At 48.2% G+C, this 12,107-nt stretch overlaps 5 protein-coding genes across 5 annotated transcripts; 3 read left to right on the top strand and 2 right to left on the bottom strand.

Moving 5' to 3' along the window:
* Positions 1-2,624: 2,624 nt before the first annotated feature.
* ASPBRDRAFT_28583 (uncharacterized protein) lies at positions 2,625-3,035 on the top strand (the record flags this gene model as incomplete). The annotated part of the gene is made up of 1 exon (XM_067622529.1): positions 2,625-3,035. The coding sequence occupies one exon, from the start codon at positions 2,625-2,627 to the stop codon at positions 3,033-3,035; it is 411 nt and encodes a 136-aa protein (XP_067480581.1).
* A 435-nt stretch (positions 3,036-3,470) lies between these two features.
* On the top strand, positions 3,471-6,690 carry ASPBRDRAFT_173934 (C2H2-type zinc finger protein). Its single transcript, XM_067619759.1, has 7 exons — positions 3,471-3,645; positions 3,706-3,981; positions 4,070-4,306; positions 4,367-5,381; positions 5,454-5,869; positions 5,953-6,227; positions 6,303-6,690. The coding sequence occupies exons 1-6, from the start codon at positions 3,519-3,521 to the stop codon at positions 6,216-6,218; spliced, it is 2,337 nt and encodes a 778-aa protein (XP_067480580.1). The 5' UTR covers positions 3,471-3,518; the 3' UTR covers positions 6,219-6,227; positions 6,303-6,690.
* Positions 5,952-7,924, bottom strand: ASPBRDRAFT_670615 (uncharacterized protein; the record flags this gene model as incomplete). Its single annotated transcript, XM_067628835.1, has 3 exons — positions 5,952-7,337; positions 7,433-7,504; positions 7,572-7,924. 3 exons carry the CDS (start codon positions 7,922-7,924, stop codon positions 6,299-6,301), a joined length of 1,464 nt encoding a protein of 487 aa, XP_067480579.1. The 3' UTR covers positions 5,952-6,298.
* A 1,262-nt stretch (positions 7,925-9,186) lies between these two features.
* ASPBRDRAFT_122180 (alkene reductase) lies at positions 9,187-10,305 on the top strand (the record flags this gene model as incomplete). Its single annotated transcript, XM_067617493.1, has 1 exon — positions 9,187-10,305. One exon carries the CDS (start codon positions 9,187-9,189, stop codon positions 10,303-10,305), a length of 1,119 nt encoding a protein of 372 aa, XP_067480578.1.
* A 182-nt stretch (positions 10,306-10,487) lies between these two features.
* Positions 10,488-12,101, bottom strand: ASPBRDRAFT_194286 (T6SS phospholipase effector Tle1-like catalytic domain-containing protein; the record flags this gene model as incomplete). Its single annotated transcript, XM_067620733.1, has 2 exons — positions 10,488-11,936; positions 11,991-12,101. 2 exons carry the CDS (start codon positions 12,099-12,101, stop codon positions 10,488-10,490), a joined length of 1,560 nt encoding a protein of 519 aa, XP_067480577.1.
* Between the last annotated feature and the right edge of the window lie 6 nt (positions 12,102-12,107).

Genomic DNA, 12,107 nt, shown 5'->3' with positions numbered 1-12,107 from the left:
CCCTCGATATACGTATAGCAGTTGGCTCGAAAAGGTCCGCGTCTACATAGATAGATCATCTTAGTATCATAACGAATGTATTTCTGCTTGGATCTCACCTTCTCTGATGGTATTCGTCAATCTTAAGGGCCTCGTAATACAACGCCGACATGGCCGCTGCCATCAGGGACATGAATAACAAGAATTCTAGGAGGTCTTTATTACAGCGGTCCATGATGTAGAGGATTTTGGGTAGATTTTCGATGAAGGAGGATGGCAGTAGTTCAAGATACCGTGGTCGAAAGCGTATAATAATATATAGGAAGGATCTTGGTGAGGTGGGTAGTACTAAAGTAGCCCCGCGTACCCTTTATCTCAGTATGACCGCCGTAAATGGAAGACTATTCCGAACGCTGTATAAATGCACTTATTGTGGACATCTACAGTGAAGGCCTTTTTGCATAGATATAGAATATGGGGATGTAAGGTCACTTTTAATAAGGTAGTTGTTGCTTACCTATACATGAAATAAGAGTCTTTCGGTTCGCCTTCTGAAGCGGGCTACGACTATCCATTTTGTGCGGTCGAAGAAGGTGTGAAGCGGAGGTAGGTATATAAAGATGAGTATCCTGCTTACAGATATTAGTTAATATAGTAATGTCGCTGGCAGTATATAAGATGAATAACATATAAATATACAAGGCAGGAAGATCAAGGGTTGTAATTTTAGTATTCTTTGAAACTTTATAAATCACTCTTTAAGAATATGGCACATACAAAGATAAGCGCTATAATTTGAATGAGACTGGTTTTATAATAATATTTTGCCTTTCTTCAAAATTATCACTGTACTTGAGCAAAGCAAGCAGCCGCGCAGAGCTATCCAGGGCAATCGACAATAGATTATGCTTCTCGACACAATGGGATTAAGACGCTTACAATTATAATTAGTTAGTATATATAATTAGTTAGTATATTGAAGCAAACAATCAGCAAGCTATCGGGTTCAAAAATCTCAGTAACCTATAGGTAATCACAATCACTGAATGAATTACAACTAAGAACATAGGCCTCCTGTAACTAAAAATATCTTTAAAGTGTTTTTCAAGTGCTATACAATCTATAAAGAGTATTTACCTATAGTGAACAGCTACGGCAGATATTTAAGTCTGATTGGCACATTGCTGTTTGACTTGTCATCTTCAGGCTAACATTATTGCCTAGTACCGAAGGAATTATACATGGGCTCAAATGTCAGGCAAAACTGAAAACACGCTCTAGGTAAGGCTCACTTGTTAACCCAGCATAATCGCTACCACCTTTACCTTTTCTTTTTTTCCAGTTCTTGCCTCAGGCTTGAAGTATGGGCCTGAGGCCCAGACATAGTCGCCTATTACAGAATGACCTAGCGTGATACCCACAAGACTGAAAGACTCTATTACCTGTAGCTACCTGCAGATCTTTATGATTCAGCTTATAAGAGATGCATACAGGGGAGTAGGTGATTTTTCACTACTTAGACCATTCTGTCTCAGAATAACTAGTGACCTACCATATCGTGTCAGGCAGCAATATAGTGCCTCAGACAGAAACTATAGGCCTTGGCAGTACTTAGACAGAAGAAGCAGGCAGTAGGCCGTCTATATGTACTAAAAACAAGCCTTCACCTTCTATAGTACTAGGGGGTGTGTCATAGGCGAAGGCCGGTCTGGAGGCAGCCTAGCTGGTGTGGCAGTAGTGTCCCCCCACGAGCAGCAACCAGAGTTCCGGCTCCTTGAAGCTAACCCTGAGTTTCCGAAGACTGGCCTTCCAAGTTCAGATCGGTGATCGATAGTAGTAACGATGCAAATAGGGTAGACTCTACGGAGTACCTCGTAGAAGACAAGGGTTAGTGTGACAAGAGCATCGGAGATTCTGGAAGTAACACGCCGGCTAATATAGTGCTGATAGAACTCTTCAATTCCAGAGACGTGAGCATTTGGTAACTCTTTCTCTCGCCTGTCTGACGTTCCGCATCCTCTGATGTCGCATTGGGATCCTGGGTCGTCGAAGAAGCAGGCGGGATCGGAGGCGGGGTGTTTACTCTCGACTGAATGTCAATTGGGCTTCCAAAACCCTCGCGAGCATGCAAATCATCAGAATCATGTGTCTGCTCCGCGTCAAGGCCAAATATCCGAACTATGTGGGGAGGCCAGGCGTATTGCAGCTTGTTACGCGTGCACGCTCGGCATTGCGGCTTCGCCTCGTCACATTCCTTTTTCCGCCGGCGACACGGGAGACAACTTGTCCTGGTGCGTGGATGGACTCGGTGCGGTGCATTATCAGAAATAGCCTTGTTACTGGAGTTGATGGAGGGAATACAGTAGAGGTGGAGTGGTGGCTGCGGAGACGTTGGCAAATGACCAAATCCCAATTAAGTTTTGTTGCTGTTTGGGGGACCATCTCCATAATGCCAAGAGCTCTCCGAAATGACAAGCTTTCTATGCCTCCAGCGCCATGTCATTAATCATCAACGAAAGACTAGTTGGCTATTTAGTTGTAGCTCTTTAGCTCGACTTCACAGGGAAGAATCTCACTCAGGTCTACTTTATACACTCTTTCAAATCCCGTCATTAGTATTGTCCTTCTTCGAATCCTTAACAAGAATGTCATCATTGGTATATGTCAACGACGAAGGTGCTGGTCAAAAGCACAGCGACCTATGCCACTACTCCCAGGCTGTCCTTCTTCCTGGCAACATCGTGAAATGTTCCGGACAGGGTGGCTGGACGAGTGCAGGAGATCTGGATGCCAATGACATCCGCGGGCAGGTTGATCTAGCCTTCGAAAATGTTGATCGGGTGCTTCAGGCCGCTGGCTTGAAAGGATGGGAAGATGTCTATCTCATTCGCTCATACCACGTCGATATGGCATCCTCTTATGATTATGTTGTCGAGAAACTTAAGACACGTCTACCTGGACATCGTCCTGTCTGGACCGCCGTCGCTGTTCCTCGGCTCGCATTCCCACCTATGCTGATTGAGATAGAGGTGGAGGCGTTCAATGCTCGACATTGATTACAAAAACGCCACCTAAAATTCTTGAGGTAGGCTTTAGCTATATTGTGTGTGAAATTGGGACGTATTAACATAATAAGCGTTTCCAGTGACCAATCTCAGATTGCGCAATGCCCTATAATTGCTTCATGTCGATAGAACAGCGGAGGAATATATCTTCATGACCCAGCCGGTCTCCCTCACGGCAAAGCCTGGTGAAGATGCGTAAATGGCATTGAATGATTTCATGTAATTAGTAATCTCTCTACGGAACAATCAAGAATTGACACAAGAAGCCTTTGTAGTGCACAATAGACCATGTAAGCCGTCATCCCAGGAAGTGTCGATGGGGAAATCACATGACTTGAGCCGTGATGGGTGTATTAATCATCATCGCCTCCGAACAATCAGTTGGTTGTTATTAACTAGCAACCTCTTTCTACTTCTGCCCGATCTGCCCGATTATTCACATTGCGCCGTTTGCAACCCTGGACTAGTAGTGAAATGGAAGAAGTTAGACCAATGGACGATGTCGCAGTTTCTCCGACGCGCAGAAAAAAGACCCGCGTATGTCCCTACTGCAAACGATCCTTCCGTCGCCACGAGCACCTCCAACGACATCTCCGAATCCGTTAGTATAGCCGCACAGAAAGCATGTATTTGGCCGCTGGACTGAAGACTTCAATCTTAGACACTAATGAAAAACCATACAAATGCGATTGTGGAGCTACTTTTAGCCGGCGTGATCTTCTGAAGCGTCATCAGAGTATTGGCCATGCTCCGAGCACCCCATCATCGCAGCATCTCTCCTCCTTACCTGCGGTTTACGACACCAACAATGTCCAACCCAGCAATGATGGGCCCTATATGGGTGTCAGGTCTCCTTTATTGGAGCCGTCGGAGTCCCTAAATACACAAACCGGTTCCAGTGGTCGTATTGGCCGAGTCGAAGAAGACCGGGTTCAAGGTACGTTAAGTCTCTATTGCTAGATAAAGTACACAAAAGTGGACCATATAGCCTCTATAACCGCTTCCGAAATACTAAAAACATGCAGAAAATCTCCTATTCAACTCCCAGGATCTTTCTGTTTTTCAAGACCTGGACATGTTCAGTAACAACGTGGGACTCAACGACTGGTATTTCCCATCTGAGCCTAGCATTGTTCAAATCTTTGCCGGAGACTTTGGTCTCAATAATATGCCGACAACATCTATCACCGAGCCACCTAATGGTCATCTTTTAGGCGCAGAACAAGTATTAAGCAAGCTCCCAACCGACAGAGAAGCCGTCGGTAAGGTTCCTTTACAAGACATTTGACGAGTCAAACACAAAGGCTAAGCATGGAGTGTAGCGGAGTTCGGAGTCCTAACTTTTCCAATACTCGTCATAACGAATGAACATAGAGAACGCCTTTCCAAGACATTGATGCTGTGCCATTCAGTTGACGCGGCTAACAACCTACCCTCCTGCCACTCACTTTCGCGATTTATAAATGGGTTCTTTGATGGGTTTTATCCTCACCTACCGATGGTGCACATCCCAACATTCAAAATTGACGAATGCGAGCCGGAGACGCTATTAGCTATGTGTGCTCTCGGTGCCGAGTCTCGGCATGAGAAGCGCAAAGCAGCATTGCTATTCCATGCAGCGAAGGACATACTACATGAAAAGGCGCGCGGGAATAGAAGGTCAGATACTGAAAGCGCTTTCGGTGACTCGGAAGGAACCGCAGCCCCCGAAGACCGGCAAACCTTCACTATGGCCCATGATAATCTACGGTATCGTAGAACTATGCGTGAAGCGCGGTGTGCTTTTCTGCTCGTTGCGTTTGCGACCTGGCAACGTGAGGAAAGCGTACACCGGGAGGCCTTCAACCTCCAGAGTTTCTTAGCTAGATGCGTTCGAGAGTGTCAACTGAAAGAGACCGAACAATCTTTGGATGCCAGTGGCGGCAGCTGGCATCTGTGGATCCAGCAAGAAACCGACAGGAGGGTAAAGTTGTTTTCTTTCGCCTTTCTGACCCTCCAATCTATAGCATTTGGCACGCCACCCGCCATCCTGGCCGACGAAATCAATGTTCGCCTTCCATGTAGCTGTCTTGAGTGGATTGCTCCAAACGAACAGAAATGGAAACTTGTTCGAAGGCCAGGCCATCAAGAGCAGATGCTGTTTCAAGATGCTCTCTGTCACGTTATGAAGAAAGCACAAGATACTTATCCGAAAGATACACTCCCTATACCTTCACCATTGTCAAACTACATCCTCTTACATGCCATTATCCAGCGCATACTACTCGCATATCATACCCTTGGCCCATATAATGATGTGGATAACGCCATACTAAACGGGCAAAAGGACGTTATGCGGTATGTGATCAAATATATTTCCATAACCAATCTCGCTCTACCTCGCTAACCTGAGAACCATCATCTTACCAGCAACTCTCTCCATGCGTGGACCGCTCTATGGCAACGAGCTCCGGAATCGAGTCTAGACCCTCGAAATCCCAACGGCCCTGTGACATTCACCTCGACTGCTCTACTGGGTGTTGCATATATTCGACTTGGCCTCGATTTGGGCTCGTATAGAATCCTTCAGTCGCGTGATGCTACAGAGATAGCCAACAGACTGCTTCAGATACCTCGTTTACCATCCACCCCCCACCTTCTCCCAGCCATCCTTCATGCGACGCACGCCCTCAGTATCCCGGTCAAGTTGGGGGTAAACTTTGTGGCTCAGAGCCATGCGTTTGTGTGGAGCGTCCAACACTCTCTCTGTGGATTGGAGTTTGCGGTCTTTCTTAGTAAATGGCTATTTTGTATCGCCGACTGCCAGACCCGAAGACCTCTAGATGGTAGGTCCCTCACACCAAGGGGTCCGAGCCCTTCCTGGATTCACACCCTTGGGAGGTTGGTTTTGGCTAACACGTAGTGCTAGAATACGAAGCGCGGCTCGTGAATTGGATTAGCGATATTGTCGAAGAAGGACGCACATCAGCAGACGATGACTTGTGGCCCAGGCCTCCCAGTCTCTCTGATTGCTCTTACCTTGGGGTCGCCGTGGTGAAGCTATGGGCCCGCCTGATCAGGGGAAACGGACAATGGTCATTATTCGAGGTTGTTGGCGAAGGACTTGACCTCTATGCCAACTTCTGCGAGCAGAACTTTATTCATTCCCAAACAGCTACATCCGAATCATTATAGGCCGACTCCGTGAGATGTCCTTTTCCCACTATATACACCCAGATATCTATAATACAGCTTACAGTACTAACTAACCATCATCAGAAATCCTGAGCGAACTTTGACCTCCGTCGCAATGCCTCCCCATAGCGATAGAGAACATGAATCCCGACCACACAGCCCATAGTCAGCCCAGCTAAGAGACTGCACCCGCGCCCCAAGCCCAAGTTCTCGTAAAGGGGACGGGAAAATACAACAGAACCACAGGCAAAGGCACTCCGAGTAAAATCACTAGCGGCAAAGACACTTGCCGCATAACGCGGATGGCATGCCGGTATATAGAGGAACACGCACTGCATTAGAATGAAAACACATCCGGGGTAGATGGCAATGCCGATGGTAGGGACAATCCAATGTACACCGGGCCTCGCGGCCCAGCCGAAGAGGAAAAGCCCAATCGATGGGCCGAAGCAAGCATAAAAAGCGGGTACTAAGACGTCCTCGGGCTTTTTTTTTTGAAGACCTCCGCTTCGTACACTGGGCGCATAAACGCGGTGGATGTAGAGATTGTAGACCACGAAGGAGATGACTGATCCGACTACAATGGCGAGGAAAGCGGCCCCCATCTCTCCCAGGTTGAAGCTGTATATTCCTTGATATACGATTGGGAATGCTTCGAAGAAGGAGTAGTAAATGCCGTAGGTGAGTGAGGTGTAGCAGTTGAGGAAGAGGAGGGCCGGATCGAGAAGTGTGATTTTCGAGGGGATGAGTAGCGATTCACGGAGCATCGCATGGAAGGATGTATCGCCTTGACGAATATCCGCCGCGGTTTGGTACTTGCGTGTTCCGGATTTCTCGTTCCTTTCCAGGCATCGTGCGCGGCGATGCAAGATTGTAGCCGAGCTGGTCTCGGGGAGGAGGAGAAGGAGAATGAGAATTGGAGCAGAGGCGATCAAGATCTCCCACATTGAGAACCGCCATCCGAGGGCTGGGATGGCGAAGCCAGATACCAACACTCCAATCGCGGGTGCACAGAAGACAGATAGCACCCAGGTTGTCATTGCGTGAGGCAATACATCCGGTGAATAGATGTCCGCGATGGAGGCGCCACCAGTAGCCAGACAAGGGCTTCCAAAGAATCTTGCAGGAAGCGAAGGATGTAAAAGCCAATAGCAGAGGGGCTTAACGCCGTGGGTATGCTCAGTATGCAGTAAAATATGAAGGATATAACGTACGGAAGGCTGCGGCCTATACGTGGGATCTCACTTAGGGGACTGAAGAATATGGGGCCTGCACCGTAGCCTAGACTACAGTGATGGTCAGTAATGTGGCCGGGAACATGTCAAAGTAGACAGATATTTCTCCTGCACTTACACATAAAGAGCTAATCCTAGGGAGGATTCGGCGTCGTTGACATGATATTCATCACGGAAGGCATTTTCGCTCGGCGTGTAGATTGGCGCGGCCATGTAGACCACAAAACTATAAGCACCGATGACAACAAGGACGAATGCTTTCTTAGCTTGGGACCAATTATGAGGATTCTCTTCATCGTGTGCAGAATACCATTCCACGCGAAAGATATTTTGGTGGTCAAGCGGTAGGGCTTTAAGGTCGACAGTTTCTTTCCAATCCGCTTTTTCTTCAGCATACGCCAACCAGGATGGCCTATACACTAAGCGCAGAGACTGGCCGAGGAAGCTATCCCGTAACCACTGAACAGGCATTTGATGGGCGGACCAGCTCGGCACCGAGAGCAAATATAGTGAGAGTAGACGAAGACACGATATTATTTTACATGCGAGCAGGGACCGTTAGCTCCGGCCGAACGATCCTTGAAATAGATCTATTAGCTTGACTGTTTAATTTGATAATATTCCAACGTTACCAGTCTGCAGGTCATGATTTGTCAGTTAGGATTAACAATGATAGTGCGAGTACTCATTGGAGGTGTTATTGGAGGTGATTGGAGGTGTTTGGAGGTAGATGACATTCTGTTACTTATTTGCTTGTAAATTGCACCTGTCATCGTATCCACAAGCCAGTGTTTTGAGATTAGACGGCAATCGTCTTGGAAAGATGTAATGAAGGGTTTCTCTTCATATGTCATGCTCTGTTGCACAATCTGTCAGAAAGGACTTTCCTACTGCAGATGATGGCTATGGTAGGTCGTAAGCCTCGGGGAAGTGATCACCGATCTCGGAGGTCGTGCGAACGCCGCCACGAAGTAATGGGCTAGTTAACTATGTATTCAGTATGAGCTAGGGATATGGCTTGCCTATAGACACTCGACAGCGTTGCAACTGCTTACTTTCGATCTCTGTGAGCATCTCAGAGCTGCGGATAGAGTGAGATTGGTAATCACCTCCAAGAGGGTCAGAGTACCTCCAAACGAGTGGATCCAAGTGAGTGTCCGCGGTCGAAAGCCTTTCTTTAGTTTTTTTGGCACGTAGATAGCCACCAGGAACTTGGCCTCGCTTTATAGGGAAAAGATGCCTGATACCCGACAACCCAAACTTTTCACGTTGTGAAAGATTGCTGCACAGAAACAAATTGAAACCATTTGAAGCAGATGACTCCATGATGAGAGCAAACTTCCCTGAAGATAGCCTAAAAATCAGTCAGAATACCTTTGGAGTCGGAGTCAAACTGCGTTGGCTATTACAACAACCTCATCCGAATACTACCATAGAAACGATGTTAGCTTTGTTCATCTATGTGGTAGAGCATGCATCGTCAATTTATCAGTACGGCATGATACACAGCTACGATTGGTAAAAGTCTTTCAACTTTGTGTGGAGGTGTTGCTGGAGACACTCAGAGGTGGTTTCTCCACACCCCCCCAATTGAAAATATCAACATATATCGCAAGAGATGACGGAAGTTTGCAGGAAAACTGTGCGCTATATAGGACGTACCCAACCATATATCAGGTCCGCTCCCTTAGGAAAACTGTGATCACAACAGATACCCGTTCAAGGCATTAAACATGTCCTCCAAACTTTTCCAGCCCCTGCAGATCGGCAAAGCCAAGCTTAAGCATCGAGTCATTATGGCCCCTCTCACTCGACTACGTGCGGACTCACAACACATCCCACTCCCCATGGCCACATCATACTATGAGCAACGTGCTTCAGTTCCAGGCACCATGCTCATCGCAGAAGCAACACAGATCTCACCATCGGCGGGTGGGGTTCCTCATGGTCCCGGAATATGGAGCGAAGAACAAGTACAAAGCTGGAAAGATATCACGGAAGCGGTGCATCAGAAAGGCAGTTACATTTTCTGTCAGTTAATTGCTGTTGGCAGGGCCGCTGATCCAGCTCAGTTGCATGCGGAAGGTGGCCATGTGCTGCATGCTCCCAGTCCGATCCCCATTGAGCCAGGGATGCCTATTCCCAAGGAGCTGGATGAACATGAAATCCAAGGCATCATCAACGACTTCGCCACAGCCGCGCAAAACGCCATTCGGGCTGGTTTTGACGGCGTTGAGATCCACGGCGCTAATGGGTACTTGGTCGACCAGTTTCTCCAAGACGTTTCGAATACGAGAAACGACAAATGGGGTGGTAGTATCCCCAATCGAGCACGCTTTGGCTTGGAGGTCGCCAGAGCAGTAGTCGATGCTATTGGCGCTGATCGAGTTGGCTTTCGCCTCAGTCCGTGGAACACATGGCAGGGCATGAAGATGGTTGACCCTGTGCCTCAATTCACATACTTTGTGAAGCGCCTGCAGGAGCTTGGACTGGCGTATCTCCATGTGATTGAGTCTCGTGTCATTAATAACGTGGATTGTGAACAGGCGGGCAGTATCAGATTCATGCTTGATATTTGGGGAAAATCAGCACCTGTCATTGTGGCCGGTGGATATAATCCGAAGAACGTGGAATCTGCCCTCGAGGGAGAATACAAGGGTTACCAGGTCGGGGTCGCCTTCGGTCGACATTTTCTCGCCAATCCAGACTTGCCATTTCGCATTCGCCATGATATCCGTCTCAACCCTTACCAGCGAGAGAGTTTCTATACAGCCATGCAGGAGGATGGCTACGCCGATTACCCCTTCAGTGAGGAGTTTATGCGCTCCAGGCCATTGGAATCAGGAATATGAGCAAGCCAGTCTCCTCTGCCTGCCCGAAGCACGGTCTGCGTGACGGAACCCTGTCCTCTTCTTCCATATTTGTCCTGTTTCCTCGTGCTGTCTTGCGTTCCTCTCGCCTGCCGCCCTAGGAGAACTCGATATCCATGCGTTGTTTGTCAATGGCAATGTAATTAATATAGAAGAAAGTCCCTCTAGACAGTTTCGCTCAACTTCCGGCGGTATATTTCTCGTACTGGACAGCCTTCATGGGCGTGGACCTCCCATGCGCCAATTCCACGCTCTAAAGGTCGCTTATTCTTCCCCTTACCCTCTTTGAGTAGATTTTCTGGCCTGTAGTTTGAATTGGTCTTCATACGGCGAACAACTGACCCGTGGACTTTAGCCTCCTTCGGAAGGTCACGTCTCTCCCCCAGAGGAAGAGGCCAGCGAATGGGTTTCCAGGATCCATCGCATTGCAATGCCATCCTCCGAAACGGGAGGTACTCTGCTACTTTCCACGTTACAACGGTAGGCCACGAGACTCCGTGATTATATTGTAGGAAGTCATGTACATGTCCGGTGGTAGTTGCTCTTTGAAGCGCGGACTTGAAGTCGGATCTGTTCCCTGTATCGCCTCCATAATCTCCATTTGTTTGGCCGTCAATGCTTGGCCCCAAATGATCTGGAAGATTATAATAGCCAGCTGAATCGTCCAAGCAATGGAAGAGCTTCATCTTTTCAGGATCAAATCGAAGCCCCGCACGCTGCGCCTCCTGCACCATCCACACTAGTGGCACATGGCTCAGTGCTAGGTCTTCATCTTCATCCAATTTCAATCCGCCGCCAATATCCGAATGACATCCGGCGAACCACACCTCCTCGATGTCCTGAGACATATCCTGGCTTTCGTCACCATCCTTGGCTTCGGAGGGTGCACTAGGACGAGCAGCAGGGGCTGGTCGATAAAAAGCCTCTCCTGTGCAACGGCCTTGTCCCTCTGGGTGCCTCTGCGTTTTGCGCCGCGTGGACGGCCTGTTCGGATTAGCGTCTGAGATTAGATCCTGTCGAAACTTGGCACGATGCTCATCGATAGCAACGGCATGTCGAATCACCCTGGCCGAGGTCTTTGCCGTAAAAGGAAATAGAAATTTATTGCGATTGACCTCAAATCGAGGGATGCTGTTGACGGTGTCGAATAGTCCGAGAAACCGAATCTGCGAGACCGGACGACAAAAGGTCTCTCGAAAGGCCTTCATGTACTTGTATAAGTCCTCCTTTTCTGTCTGGGCAACGTCGACACTGTTGACACACTTGGCCCACTTCGAGAAGGTCATCCAGAGGTAGCGTACTTTCCCTTCATTCCCTACCTCGAGTAGGCCAACGTGGTCGACCATTTCCGCAAGCATGCGCGCAACATACGCTCCCCGGCTAAACCCGAAAATGTATATGTCATCTCCGGGGGAGTAAAAGCGCATGAGGAATCTATAACCATCCATGACATGTTCGTCAAAAGTTGTGCCCATGGCAGAGTCCTTCATGTTTGCAAACCATTTCCTTAGCCGATTCTGGCCGGCATTATTGACCTGCCAGATCGAGGTGGTATGCGTCCCAAACCCCGGCTGATAGTAATGAAATTGGCGAGGGTCATTGCGGTTCAGCATCTTCCATTAGTGTAAGAGTAGCCTGGAGGCATTGGCTCATGTCTAATCACTCACTCTGTAGATCTTGAGGACATTGCTGTCTGCTTCATCCCCTCGGAATTTATATCCCGTGCCATCGAAACAGAGAACAAACTCTCTGCTGTCTCCGACGGCGGACCTCTCCATGCTAGG

Source organism: Aspergillus brasiliensis (genome assembly GCF_001889945.1).
Source record: "Aspergillus brasiliensis CBS 101740 unplaced genomic scaffold ASPBRscaffold_4, whole genome shotgun sequence".
Classification (NCBI taxonomy): domain Eukaryota; kingdom Fungi; phylum Ascomycota; class Eurotiomycetes; order Eurotiales; family Aspergillaceae; genus Aspergillus; species Aspergillus brasiliensis.
This window is presented reverse-complemented; position numbering and strand designations above follow the sequence as displayed.